Raw genomic sequence first — 13,521 nt, forward strand, 5'->3', positions numbered from 1 at the left:
GTAATCTATGTCGGAGCCGTCAAAGGACATCATAATTTTAAAAGCCATGCATTGTCATGCAAAAGCTCTCCGAAATTATATCATAGTCAAAACATGTGCATTAAAGATGGCGTCGTTTGAATTGCGGTGTTTTCAACACAGTTTCTCTCATCAGTGGGGTTTCTTTATCCGTTTTGGAGTGCGCGCGTCATAGCTCCCGTAGAAGACTGACCGCAAGTGGTCAAAACCAAAAACGGACCCAATCCACGTTGACTGCTGGGTCGAATGAAAAAGAGCCTTGGCCGCCGGAGAATAATTTGAATGACATGCGAAATTTTTGGTTTTAAGCGACACTTGGAATGCATTTATACAGGGTGTCCAAAAAGTTTTCAACTCCTCCTTCCTCTGATATTTAACGCATGCAAGTATCAAAATGGACTTTCAGGGGTGTCCCTTGGTCAATAAGAGCTACTTTTTAGCACGATCAAAATGTTTAAAAGTTGCCCTACTCGGGCCGTATTAACAGAAAGGAACCAAGCCACACCAGCTATTGCCGAATTTAACAGGGTTTGATTTTTTACGAGACAACGTGTGAGCGGATTCCTTTGAAAACTTTAAGGAATTTGCTTTGTATCGTGGAGAAAATTCATAGAAATTTGCACAAAAATTCGCACAACCGTTTTCGTGTGAAAAATAAATTTCCCGATTGAATTTGGCAATAGCTGATGTGGCTTGGTTCCTTTTTGTTTAACGCGGTCCATTTGTGAGAAGTGCATTTAAATTTAAAGTATTCATCGATGACTATCCTCTTTCCCTGGGGCACATTGTTAATAGAAAAGACAAATTTTGGCCCAAACTGGCAGATGATTTTTTGTGATTAAGGTATCCTCAAACTAGGTTCAAAATGATCATTTTGACATGATTCTAAGTTTTGCCCAGGCAGTCAAAAAAGGCTGCAAACCTCTGAGATATAAAGTACTTTAGTACAAATATAGTAAAACCTCAATAGGTGTAAGTGCTTTCGGGATTAAATAGTCCAAAATATTATTGATCGGCACCAAAAATGGACTTCATTTAGAAATTAAAAACTACAATTTCTGTCCCAGGTTAGAAACAACGTATGTACCGTTTGTTTCCCAAAGTCCATACGTGTTTTTACTGATGAGCCAGAGATAGTTCCTACTTGCAAAATGAAGTTCAAATGATTTAGAGCACACCCTTAAAGTTATAATACCTCCATAAGTAGAATAAAAGTGTTTACGTTCAGCATGAAGGAACTTAACCGCCTTCTCTAAGAAAAACTATTATTCGTCGCAGTTTATATCAATGCGGGAAGGCCTGTTAAAATCACCGGTGGAAAATATTGATCGGGCTATCATCTCCAGAAATTGCCCAAGATTTTAAAAAGTTTGCACTTTATTGTCTTGTTTTCTTCAATTTCCTAGACGACAAAAGTGCTATTTTGAAAATAGAGACATTTTTAACTACAATCAACGATGACGCGAGAGAAATAATAGTAGCTATCTTCGGTTCGGGTCAAAAACATTCCATTTCATCATCATTCCACCGATATATCACGAAAATGAGGGGGACTCCTAAGAAAATTTTGACCTAAAGTGCGCCCTTTGTTAGTGTACTAAATTTTATTTTGACTCGGGCATGCATTCTGGAGATGAGAGACTCTCTACTGGCCTCTTGGCGACAGTTGCAAGCTTTTACTTTCGGGGATTCAACATTTCCTTATAGACAATAATAAGGGGGCAACAGTCATCACACTTTTTATGACTGTTGACCTACCTATTAGGCGAATGATGAGCTTCGGGTGACGTCATGAGCCAGACCGATTTCCCAAACTTTGGTTTGTTTGCGAAACGAAACTCTCAACGTGTTGTTAATCATCGACCTAGTAGGTATGACAACAGTTAAATGGTGAAGTCCCGAGGGTAAAATCTTCTGTCATTTCCAAAATACCAGTGGAGGGTATCTTGTCTTTGGTGCATTCAAAAGTTGGAAAAGAAGTCAAAGACTTTTTGCATACCTTATAGGCCGAATCGTTTGTCGATAGCAATGACTTTTTTAAATTCTCCTTTGAATATTTTCGTCTCATGTTCCGATCCAAATTACCATAAAAAGAACAGAGTGCGCGTGCTTTCTTCAAACACGCGCTTGTGGTCATGAGCTCATGATTGAGAGTCCCCCTTGAAAGTCATCCATTACGTGACCAAACCCTTGACGAGTCCAGGCATGGTCAGAGAACAGAAGTGTAATTTTAGAATTTGGAGACAGCAATTTCATCCTTTGATACTAGTTATTTGGTGACTGTATATCTTTTAAAGCACGTTGCTGAGCAAATTGATCAAAAGATAATTGATAATTGATAATTGAAGGCCGAGGATCACATGTACCGCTAAAATTACACTAGTGCACTAGTACACTAGTGATTGTACATTTTGTCAGCAACGACTGTGAGATACAAAAAAATTCATACCTTGATTTGCGACGTTGAAATTTTTTTTAATTTCTTCTTTTTGTGGATAAACCAAAACGAGCAATTTAAAATCTGCAATGCTTTTTTCAGAATAAGAAGAAGTATGTTAGGAACATGGCAGCGAACAAAAGTGTAAAAAAATGTATAGCCTTTAAATTGAAAAGTTAATATTAGTTCATATACATAATTTAATAATCAACTTTGGCAAATATGCCTGCTATTTGGTATCAATCTAACTTCCAAGTAAAGGAAAGGATGCATCTCTAGATGTTTACTCGTTGATTGCAAATCGACGGTGAAACTACCAAACCACGTATCTCGGTTTGCGACGTCGCAGACTTCCTGTCATACTTTATTTTTTAAATGAAAAACTACTTTACATCCAGTCTTGAAAATTTCTGTGATTTTTTCTCTTTGTGCGGAGAAAATTCCGTGAAAATTTCAAGGAATGATATTGATTTGGTCTACTTCAAAAAAATAAAATGCGAGCGTAGATTTTTAAAAACCGCAAACGAGATACGTGGTTTGGTAGTTTCACCGTCGAAATTGAATAAACTCGCTGGACAGAAAAAAACAACAATTTAGTATTTATTTTTCTTTGAATAATAATCAATTTAGAAAAAGCGTACAAAATTTAATCTCTGGTACATGTGGAAATGCTATGCATTTACAAAATTATGTCTGTATATACATATATTCATCGCTAAGTGTAAGACCTGAGTGCATAAATCTAATGGTGCCTATCTTGGGTCCATTTCATGTTTTGAGCGAAGAGTTTTGATTCATTAAATGGAAGTTTTCGTAACGCGCATTGGCTCATTTGCATGGTTGAAAGGAACTGTGTATCTATGAATTAAATCAAAAGGATCTACGAACATAGAATTTCACTTCATTCATTTTTTTTGGAAGTTATATTTTGCATAATTGAATCCAGTTGCCTGATGTTACGGTTATGATTGAGAAAGTAATTTGCATCCCCAAGAAAACGATGCCTCCTCTGCAATCAAGGATATAGTCCGTACATGTGAGAGCATTTCCTTGTAGTTGTCACAGTCGATTTTGACCAATTGAGCATTTTCTGAAATCTGTTGAAATAAACATGAAAATGTCAGAGCGAGATCAAAAGAGAGGGTAAGATAAATTAGAGGGCATGGCATGATACACACATGATAATTAACGATAAAATTTCACCAGGGCCAGAATGGAAAAAAAGGTTGCACTTGATTTAAGCATGGTCATGCATAAAAGTGGCCCAAATCAGCTATTATTTCCATGTCTGTCGGGGAAAAATTATCCTGATCTGTTTTATTTTATTAGTTTATACATATTTATGTATGTATAGTAACAAGGTGGAGAAATGGTGCTGGGTCCACACCATTTCGCGGGGAAACAAAACCAAGAAATACCAAAAATTAAAATTAGAGTCAAAAAATAAATTTTTAGAACTCTAGCGCACCAGTACGAAACTGAGGGGGGGGGGGGGGGGGGGGGGAGAGAGTGTTCAGCTCAGGCAGTTTGCAATGGAATATTAAGTTGGAGTCACGCCGAGAGATCTTTACCGGTTTGGGCCTTATAAGACCTCATCAGATCACACTCAGCAGTGAACCCAACTTAACATGCCGCAAAATCCAAGACGGCATTGAAAAGCCGTCATGAATATGACTCGAGCCATGACACAAAAGTGTGATCCTCGCGCCTTCCCCCCTCAGTTTCGTACTGGTGCGCATTAGAGTTCTAAAAATTTATTTTTTGATTCTAATTTTAATTTTTGGTATTTCTTGGCTTTGTTTCCCCGCGAAATGGTGTGGACCCAGCACCATTTCTCCACCTTGTTACATACAGTTTCGGGCCACTTTTTAGTATTTAATTTTTTCTTTTGTACGCACAGTTCGGGGTATGTGTTTCTCTCGTTCGAGAGCGGGCGGTTGCGTCTAGATGCGTCCGCATCTCCAGCCAGTCCGATAATAATTTTTCTCGGGTTTTCCTTGTTTTGTCATGAGAGTTGTTCAGCAGTGACGGTAGATGGCGCGAGGATCACACTTTTGTGTCATGCCTCGGGTCATATCCATGACGGCGTTTTAATGCCGTCTTGGATTTTGCGGCATGTTAAGTTGGGCTTACTGCTGAGTGTGCTCTTCTGATGAGGTTTAATTAGGCCCAAACCGGTAAAGATCTCTCGGCGTGACTCCAACTTAATATTCCATTGCAAACTGCCTCAGCTGAACACCCCCCCCCCCCCCCCCTCAGTTTCGTACTGGTGCGCATTAGAGTTCTAAAAATTTATTTTTTGACTCTAATTTTAATTTTTGGTATTTCTTGGATTTGTTTCCCCGCGAAATGGTGTGGACCCAGCACCATTTCTCCACCTTGTTACATACAGTTTCGGGCCACTTTTTAGTGTTTAATTTTTTCATTTGTATGTATAGTTCTAAATCGATAGAATCAGAACTGATTATGACTTAGTCGTAGAGGAAGACCCAAAAAATTACACAATCACCTTCATTTTATATTAATATGCATATTATTTACACAACAATAGCCTATAGACAATTGCCTATAGACAATTGTCTATAGGCAACTCTCTGTCTAACCAATTTATGCACGTGTAAAATCACTGAGATCATTATGGACATATAGGCAAAAATTGATCTGATTGTTCTTGTAAAATTTAAATTTTCTAAAGTTTTGCGAGTATCCTCTTCCTATGATTAAAGATCAGCAAACGCATTTAATCTGCTTTCCCTAAAATGCAAATATATGAATTTTAATTGGCTTCAACATGTTTCGACTTACCTCTTCTACATCCTCAGTTGTTAGCCTGCAGAATTCACTAACTTCAATAAAAACTAAACTACTTTCTGGACAGATATTGCAATTTGAGAGGCCCCTAGTGAACTGCAAGCTCCTAAGAATGGTCTGGAGCGATCTCATGACAAATGTTTTGTTGAACTCATTTGGGAGAAGGTGCAGGGCTGTTTCAATTCGCTTCGTGCCGTTTATGTCTAGCGGCTGGTCTAGCCGTTCCTTTAATCAAGAAAAGAACATGTGATAATTTTGGTCTTCGGCAACGTGGCTGGTAAATGAAAACATTACCATGACGTGCATCAAAATTTCGAATTATTCTTTTTATTTTACCGTACGCTTGTTATTTTAGCTGAATGTCAATATTTAAACAGTATTTTAAACTCTCATGGGCATCATGGTAAAATGGACATGTCTGGAAAAGCCCTTTATTGTCATAACAACTAGAAAATTTCAGCAATGTCATTAGGCTCGTTTTTGTAACTTAAAGTTGTTGTTAATTTGCATTTCGATGGCTGAAGTTCGAAATATTCATCTCAAATTGTGAAGTTCGAAGTCTCTCCTGAATTTACATTTTTGTAAAGTAAACTATAATAACCAACAGTTTCTATTTTTTTTCCTTTTTATTTTTTTTAAATTGTTCCTCCAATATAAAATAGTCACACGAAATGCCCGTGGACACTTTGACCAGCCTCATCGAGTAAAATAGGACAAATCAGGGATCTTTAAAAGTCGCAGTAATTGATGTAGGTACGTGCTTTTTTGTGTTTTCTTACGACATAATTAGACTGTATCGCGGCCACATCTCATATGTCCTGAATTTGAAATTTGATGATACCGAAACTGTCAGAAATTAACAATTATTTTTATCTCGTAATCATCCTCTGAACAAAACGTGTACTAAGTAGTCAAATCATGAAATCTTAAGTTAATCATTTACATGCCTATTTCTTTATGTTTAACATTTAGGATTTCAACATTTTAACATTAAATGCTGGGAAGTGTTGATATCAGTCGGATCGAACTAACTTCTCTTTTCCAAAGAGTACACATAGTTCTGCATAGTATTTTCTGAAGTTTCGTTCAAATAAAATCAAGTGACAATAGTTTCCTTACCTTTTGAATAAGGCCGAAAAGAGACTTAATCAGGCAAACTTCCAAAGATTCATCAAGAGGTAACAGAGAGCACATCTTCTTTGGAACTCCCTGTAGAATAAAGAGGGAAACTGCTTGGCAAGAGTTGGTCAAAAGATTTGCTAGAAGCGTTGCCACACCTCCGCTCCAGGTCTCACTGACAATCGTGTAGGGACCCTCACTTTGAATTTTCTTGACGGACTGTGAACACAGGAAAACAATGCATTGAGGAAAAATGACCTAATTTATTACGCAGAGACATGAAGCGCGACATCGTTTCTCCGATATCACTTAAAAAACTGGAGGATCATTTTAAAGATCTTTTGACGGAAAGGCGCCCAGAGTTTCGAGACAGCAGCACGGACAACGGAAGAATGAACAACTTGGAGATCCACACTTGTGACATAATTAAAGCGGTTAAAGAGCTAATTAATGACAAAGCACCGGGTCCTGGTGGGATTCCTGTCGAGTTGGTCAAGTACGGGACTGCCAAGCTCTTTGAGTGCCTCAGAAAACTGATGCAGCAATGCATCAGAGATGACGAGGTACCAAGGGAGTGGAAGGAGTCTTGGATCAAGGCCATCTACAAAAAGAAGGGAAGGAAGGACGACTGTAACAACTACCGGGGGCTCTCAGTGACCGGGACAATAAGCAAAGTGTACGGGAAGATACTGAAAGCGAAGATCGAGGACGAATGGCAGGATCACGAAGCAGAGGAGCAGGCTGGTTTTAGAGCTGGCAGGTCTATGATAGATCATCTCTTTGTTATTGTCCAGGTCATTGAGAAGAAAATGGTCGTAGCTCAGGAACTGCATTTAATTTTTGTGGATCTCCAGAAGGCGTATGACAGTGTGCCGTTGGTGAAACTTTGGGAGGCCTGGGAAAAATCGAATTTTAACGGGGGGTTGATTGACGCTGTTAAGCGATTTTATAAAGGGAGTTTTACCAAAGTTAAGTGCCATGGGGGGTTGTCTGCGGGATTTTATGTGACTAAGGGTTTAAAACAGGGATGTTGTTTGTCGCCAACATTATTTAAAATTTATCTTGAGTGCGTGCTAAAAGAATGGAAAAAGAAATGTTCTGGTATGGGTGTCCCCTTGGGTGATCTTGAAACTCTGTTCACTCTGTGCTTTGCTGATGACCAGGTGGTGGTTGCTCAAGATCAAGAAGACGCGGAGTACATGATGCGCAAGTTAGTAGAAGAGTATCGGAAGTGGGGTCTGGAAGTCAGCATATCCAAATCTGAGAAGATGACTTTTGGCGGTGATCAGCAAAGCATTGAGTTGGAAGATGGGCAGCAGATCCAAGGCTGCGAGCACTATAAGTACTTGGGAGTGCAGTTGACCCAGGATAGAAGGACGGATCAAGCTATCAGAGAAAGGAACACCTTAGCAAGGAAGGCTATAGCGATGTTAAATGGAATCCTCTGGGATCAGCGGATTTCCAAAGATAACAAGAGGAGGATATACAACGCTGTAGTTAAAAGTATATTAACTTATGGATATGAAGTTTGGCAGCTGAAGAAACGGACACAGGATATGCTAAGAGCAACGGAGATGGATTTTTGGAGACGGTCGGCAGAAATTTCTAGGAGAGATCGGGTCCGTAATGATAGAGTGCGTCAGATAATTTTAGCTACACTCCAAAACAAGTTTAAGGAATTGTTTACGAAACGATTAGATTGGGTGCTTAATTTAAGTGGTATGGAGTTACCCCATGAAGTGTTAAGTGTGCTTTCATTAGGTCCAAAATTTTGTGTTCCCTTTTATGGAAAAGCTATAAAGAATAATCTCACCATGGATATTTTTGCTCATATCGAATCAAAGATTAAATATCGTGACAGGAATTGTGCCATAAAAATACGTAAAGTTGTCGGCTCTATTTTACATATATTTCGATTCAATAAGGAGTACAAATTTATACAGGACAGAAAATTAAGTTTCGACCAAAAAGAGAGTTTTTCAAAATTTTGTATGACCAAATGATCAAAGCAAGGAAGTTCTTAAATGAAAATAAAAATTTGTTAATTGTGACTGCTGATAAAAGTGACAAGACTGTGATCATTGAAAAAACCGTTTACGGAAATAAGATGTTGGAATTGTTATCAGATTCGAAAGTGTATAGGAAAATAGGGAAATGCTTGACATTTACTTTACAAAATAAAAACAACGCCCTTGTAAAAAAATGGTTCCAGAACAATTGGATAGGCAAATCCACAACGCAGAGTTTAACAATTATAATTGCAATCCCTTGTAGAATATATGGACTTGTAAAGACCCACAAACCTGGAATGCCATTGAGACCAATAGTGAGCTCAATAAATAGCCCTTTTTATAACATGTCCAAATATTTTGGCAATATATTGGAAAAAGTAGTAGGTAAAACTGGCCGTATTGTCAAAAATTCGTATGAATTTATAGAATTTCTAAAAAGCCAAATTCTTCCTGATGACTTCGTTTTATCATCGTTTGATGTCGAATCAATGTACACAAATATTCCCATAAAGTTAGCTTTGAACGTTATCATGGAAAAATGACCACTAATTGCCCCACATACAACCTTACCCAAAGAGCAATTCCTAGAGGGCATTAGGGCATGTTTAGACTCAACAATTTTTAAGTTTGGAGAAGATTGCTACAAACAGATTAACGGACTAGCGATGGGTGGACCGGTGAGTGCCAGTGTTGCCAACTTGGTTATGGAATGTTTTGAAGAAAAAAGGTTTGAAGTTTTTCCGTATAAAATGTTATTTTATAAGCGCTTTGCGGATGACATAATTCTATGTTGTCATAAGGACGATCTCAATAGTATTTACCAATTCTTCAACATGTTTTCGAGTAACATTAAATTCTCAATTGAATATGAAGCCAATAATGCCATAGCTTTCCTGGATGTTCTTGTTATAAAACAAGGGAGTAAATTTGTTACATCGTGGTTTACAAAACCTACTTTCTCGGGCAGATATCTGAATTTTTTGTCTGCACAACCTCTCTCTCAAAAAATCAATGTAATTAAGAATTTGGCAAGACGCGTATGCCTACTTACTCATCCCATGCTCCGCAAGGAAAAAATAAGGGAAGCTAAAAAATTGTTATTTGAAAATTGTTATCCCAAGCACCTTGTCAACTCTATATTTGAGAATGTAGTGAAATTTTGTTATAATGGCTTTCCCCCTCCAAAATTGTTCGAAAAAACCGAATTCGTTGTATGTCCGTACGTTTCCTCCTGCTCAGAAAAGATTAGATCCGTGTTAAAGCCGCATGGCTATACACTTTAGTCACTTCTAATAAATCAAATTTACAAAATTTCCAGTCTTGTTTGAAGTCAAAAATCCCAACTGAAAAGCTGTCAGGAGTGGTGTATGAGATACCGTGTGAAGATTGTCAAGGCGTCTATATAGGGCAGTCATCCCAATATCTGCATAAAAGGCTGGATGGGCATAAGTTTAATCAACATGAGGTGACGGCGCTAAAGCAACACATGAGAGTAAAGGGTCATTCCTTTGATTTCAATAACACCAAGGTGTTGAAGAGAGAGAAGAATGAACAGATAAGGTTGAATTTGGAGGGGCTATGTATTTTAAATAGCCAAAATGCTATAAATTCTAGAACTGAGTTTGCTCACTTTGAGGAATATTTTTCTAACCTCTGAAAACTTTCATTCTGTATGAGTACGTTAGGTTGGGACTTATTTTTTTTTAATCGACAAAACCAAATGTTGCACGGTCTTAAATGGTTCTATGTGATAAAAAAGCACGGTAGCCAAGAGGATTTTGAGAAAAAAAATTTTTAACCGGCGCGCACAGAGCCTAAACATCGAGATTTTTCTGGTTTTTTTGGCATTTTCGCCGTATATTTTTGATATTTTTGCCAGCAACACAGATTTGACGCTAGATGTCCAAAAATTGGTAAAAACCTAGCACATACCTTGCAGATTAAGGGGAAAATTTTGTTTTTCTCCTAGGTCACTTTCACTACGCTTGGTAATGCCGAAACTCTCCGCTCGGCAGCTCTAAAAATCGAAATTTCGCCGTTTTTTAACGTATAATGAACTTTTTGAGCAACCTATAATGGTAGTAAAAATCCGAAAATTTGTGAAAAGCAAGTCCATACCATCAGTATGGAAGGGCAAATGTCAGAAAACTCCTAGGTCTTTAATTTTCTGCCAAGCTATTCACACAATGTTGGAAAACCCGTCAAAAATAGCTCAATTTTAACCGTTTTTTTCGCGTTCGAAAATTTATTGGACGCCCTGTAATGACAATGAAGGTCCGAAATTTTGTGGAAAGTAAGTTCATACCGTTTGTATGGAATAAAAAATTTTACTTGGTTCCTACGTCTTATATTCTTCGTCCTGCGATACCCGAAATGGCAGCGAAAACGTCAAAAATACCTCAAATTGGCCGTTTTTGGAGAATTTTTTTGAACACCTTGTAGTGGCAGTGGAGGTCCGAAAATTTGTACCAAGTAAGCTCATACCATTCGCAAGGAATAAAAAAATCTACTTGGTTCCTATGTCTTACATTCCTCGTTGTGCGCTGCCCGCAATCACTTCGAAAACGTCAAAAATACCTCAATTCGGCCGTTTCTTCAATGGCGAAATTTATTGGACACCCTGTAATGACTCTGGAAGTTCGAAAATCGGGGGAAAGCAAGTCCGTACCACTAGTATGGAAGGGCACATTTCAAAAGATCCATAGATGTTTGATTGTTTGTCGCACGGTGTCTTCAGATACACAAATAAGTGAAAAATACCTCCATTTTGACCGGTCTTTCGCTATCAAAATTTAATAGACACCCTGTAATGACAGTGGAGGTCGATAACTTTACTGAAAGTAAGTTCATTCCATCTTCATGCAATAAAAAATTCTGCTTCGTTCCTATGTTATGCATTCCTCGTTGTGCGGTGCCCGCAATCGTATCGGAAACGTCAAGTATACCCGAATGCGGCCAATTTTTTTTACCGAATTACTTTTCAAACACCCTGTACTGACAGCGGAAGTCCGAAGCTATGTAAGAAGCCAGTGTTGAAAGAAAGCAATGGATAAATGTAGGTATTTTTGAAGTGTTCTCCTCACTTTAGGGAGTCCAGCGACAACAATAAAAAATGTAAGGGTCTTAGAATAATTGCCGTTCCTTAGTGATGCACAACGTATATTTGCTTGCACTTATAAGAGTCCCCGATGTCATAACAGGGTGTCAAAAAAATTTCCCACACGAAAAATTGGCCGCATTCGGGTATACTTGACGTTTCCGATACGATTGCGGGCACCGCACAACGAGGAATGCATAACATAGGAACGAAGCAGAATTTTTTATTGCATGAAGATGGAATGAACTTACTTTCAGTAAAGTTATCGACCTCCACTGTCATTACAGGGTGTCTATTAAATTTTGATAGCGAAAGACCGGTCAAAATGGAGGTATTTTTCACTTATTTGTGTATCTGAAGACACCGTGCGACAAACAATCAAACATCTATGGATCTTTTGAAATGTGCCCTTCCATACTAGTGGTACGGACTTGCTTTCCCCCGATTTTCGAACTTCCAGAGTCATTACAGGGTGTCCAATAAATTTCGCCATTGAAGAAACGGCCGAATTGAGGTATTTTTGACGTTTTCGAAGTGATTGCGGGCAGCGCACAACGAGGAATGTAAGACATAGGAACCAAGTAGATTTTTTTATTCCTTGCGAATGGTATGAGCTTACTTGGTACAAATTTTCGGACCTCCACTGCCACTACAAGGTGTTCAAAAAAATTCTCCAAAAACGGCCAATTTGAGGTATTTTTGACGTTTTCGCTGCCATTTCGGGTATCGCAGGACGAAGAATATAAGACGTAGGAACCAAGTAAAATTTTTTATTCCATACAAACGGTATGAACTTACTTTCCACAAAATTTCGGACCTTCATTGTCATTACAGGGCGTCCAATAAATTTTCGAACGCGAAAAAAACGGTTAAAATTGAGCTATTTTTGACGGGTTTTCCAACATTGTGTGAATAGCTTGGCAGAAAATTAAAGACCTAGGAGTTTTCTGACATTTGCCCTTCCATACTGATGGTATGGACTTGCTTTTCACAAATTTTCGGATTTTTACTACCATTATAGGTTGCTCAAAAAGTTCATTATACGTTAAAAAACGGCGAAATTTCGATTTTTAGAGCTGCCGAGCGGAGAGTTTCGGCATTACCAAGCGTAGTGAAAGTGACCTAGGAGAAAAACAAAATTTTCCCCTTAATCTGCAAGGTATGTGCTAGGTTTTTACCAATTTTTGGACATCTAGCGTCAAATCTGTGTTGCTGGCAAAAATATCAAAAATATACGGCGAAAATGCCAAAAAAACCAGAAAAATCTCGATGTTTAGGCTCTGTGCGCGCCGGGTTAAAAATTTTTTTTCTCAAAATCCTCATGGCTACCGTGCTTTTTTATCACATAGAACCATTTAAGACCGTGCAACATTTGGTTTTGTCGATTAAAAAAAATAAGTCCCAACCTAGAGTACGTACTATCTCTCTGCGGCGGGGGCTTATTATTATTGTTTGTGTTGATGTTTGTCATGTCTCCTGTTATCGTTAAACTGATCTCTTGCTGCGACTGGACTGGGTTTCTGTGTTTTTTCCTCGTTCAGTTATGAATAACTCGTCTGCCCTGAAGATGGAGAAAATTGTCTCCGAAACGTCGGTGTGTAAAATGTAGTGTGAAGATTGCAAAATGTAATAAAAAGGTTGGAAAGTACTCGTGATTTTTGTTTAATTATTAATTATTACAACCGTGAACTCTTTATCTTATATATATATAATTGATTATTTAATTTGATCAGCCATAATAGTTAGCTCATTAACAATTACACAGTTTTTCTGATAAGTGTCCGCAAATTCACCTGAAGGATTTCAAATAAAAGCATCAAGAATTTCTACGAGATATTTGCGTTTGTCCTATTGTAACAAACAAACAAACAAACCAAAAAAACCAAAAAAAAAAACAAAAAAAAATCATCGGAGTTTTTGAATTGTTACAATGAGGATACATATTTTCTCTTTCATTAGAGTAAAAGCTGGTGCAGAAAGTCAAGAATGATGACACGCAGTCCTACAGCATTCCTACAGTCTTGTAG

The 13,521-nt window shown here is 38.0% G+C and overlaps 1 protein-coding gene across 1 annotated transcript in view; it reads right to left on the reverse strand.

The window, feature by feature from the left end:
* Positions 1 to 3,041: 3,041 nt before the first annotated feature.
* Positions 3,042 to 13,521, reverse strand: part of LOC140225361 (fatty acid synthase-like) — a 61,677-nt gene continuing 51,197 nt past the window's right edge. Inside the window, exons 31-33 of the mRNA XM_072303946.1 lie at positions 6,386 to 6,604; positions 5,261 to 5,491; positions 3,042 to 3,552 (exon numbers count right to left, since the gene is read on the reverse strand). Of these exons, the coding sequence (XP_072160047.1) occupies positions 3,418 to 3,552; positions 5,261 to 5,491; positions 6,386 to 6,604 (585 nt within the window). The 3' untranslated portion in view covers positions 3,042 to 3,417. The remainder of the gene's footprint in view (positions 3,553 to 5,260; positions 5,492 to 6,385; positions 6,605 to 13,521) is intronic.

The sequence above is a fragment of the Bemisia tabaci genome, chromosome 9, assembly GCF_918797505.1.
Source record: "Bemisia tabaci chromosome 9, PGI_BMITA_v3".
Lineage (NCBI taxonomy): Eukaryota > Metazoa > Arthropoda > Insecta > Hemiptera > Aleyrodidae > Bemisia > Bemisia tabaci.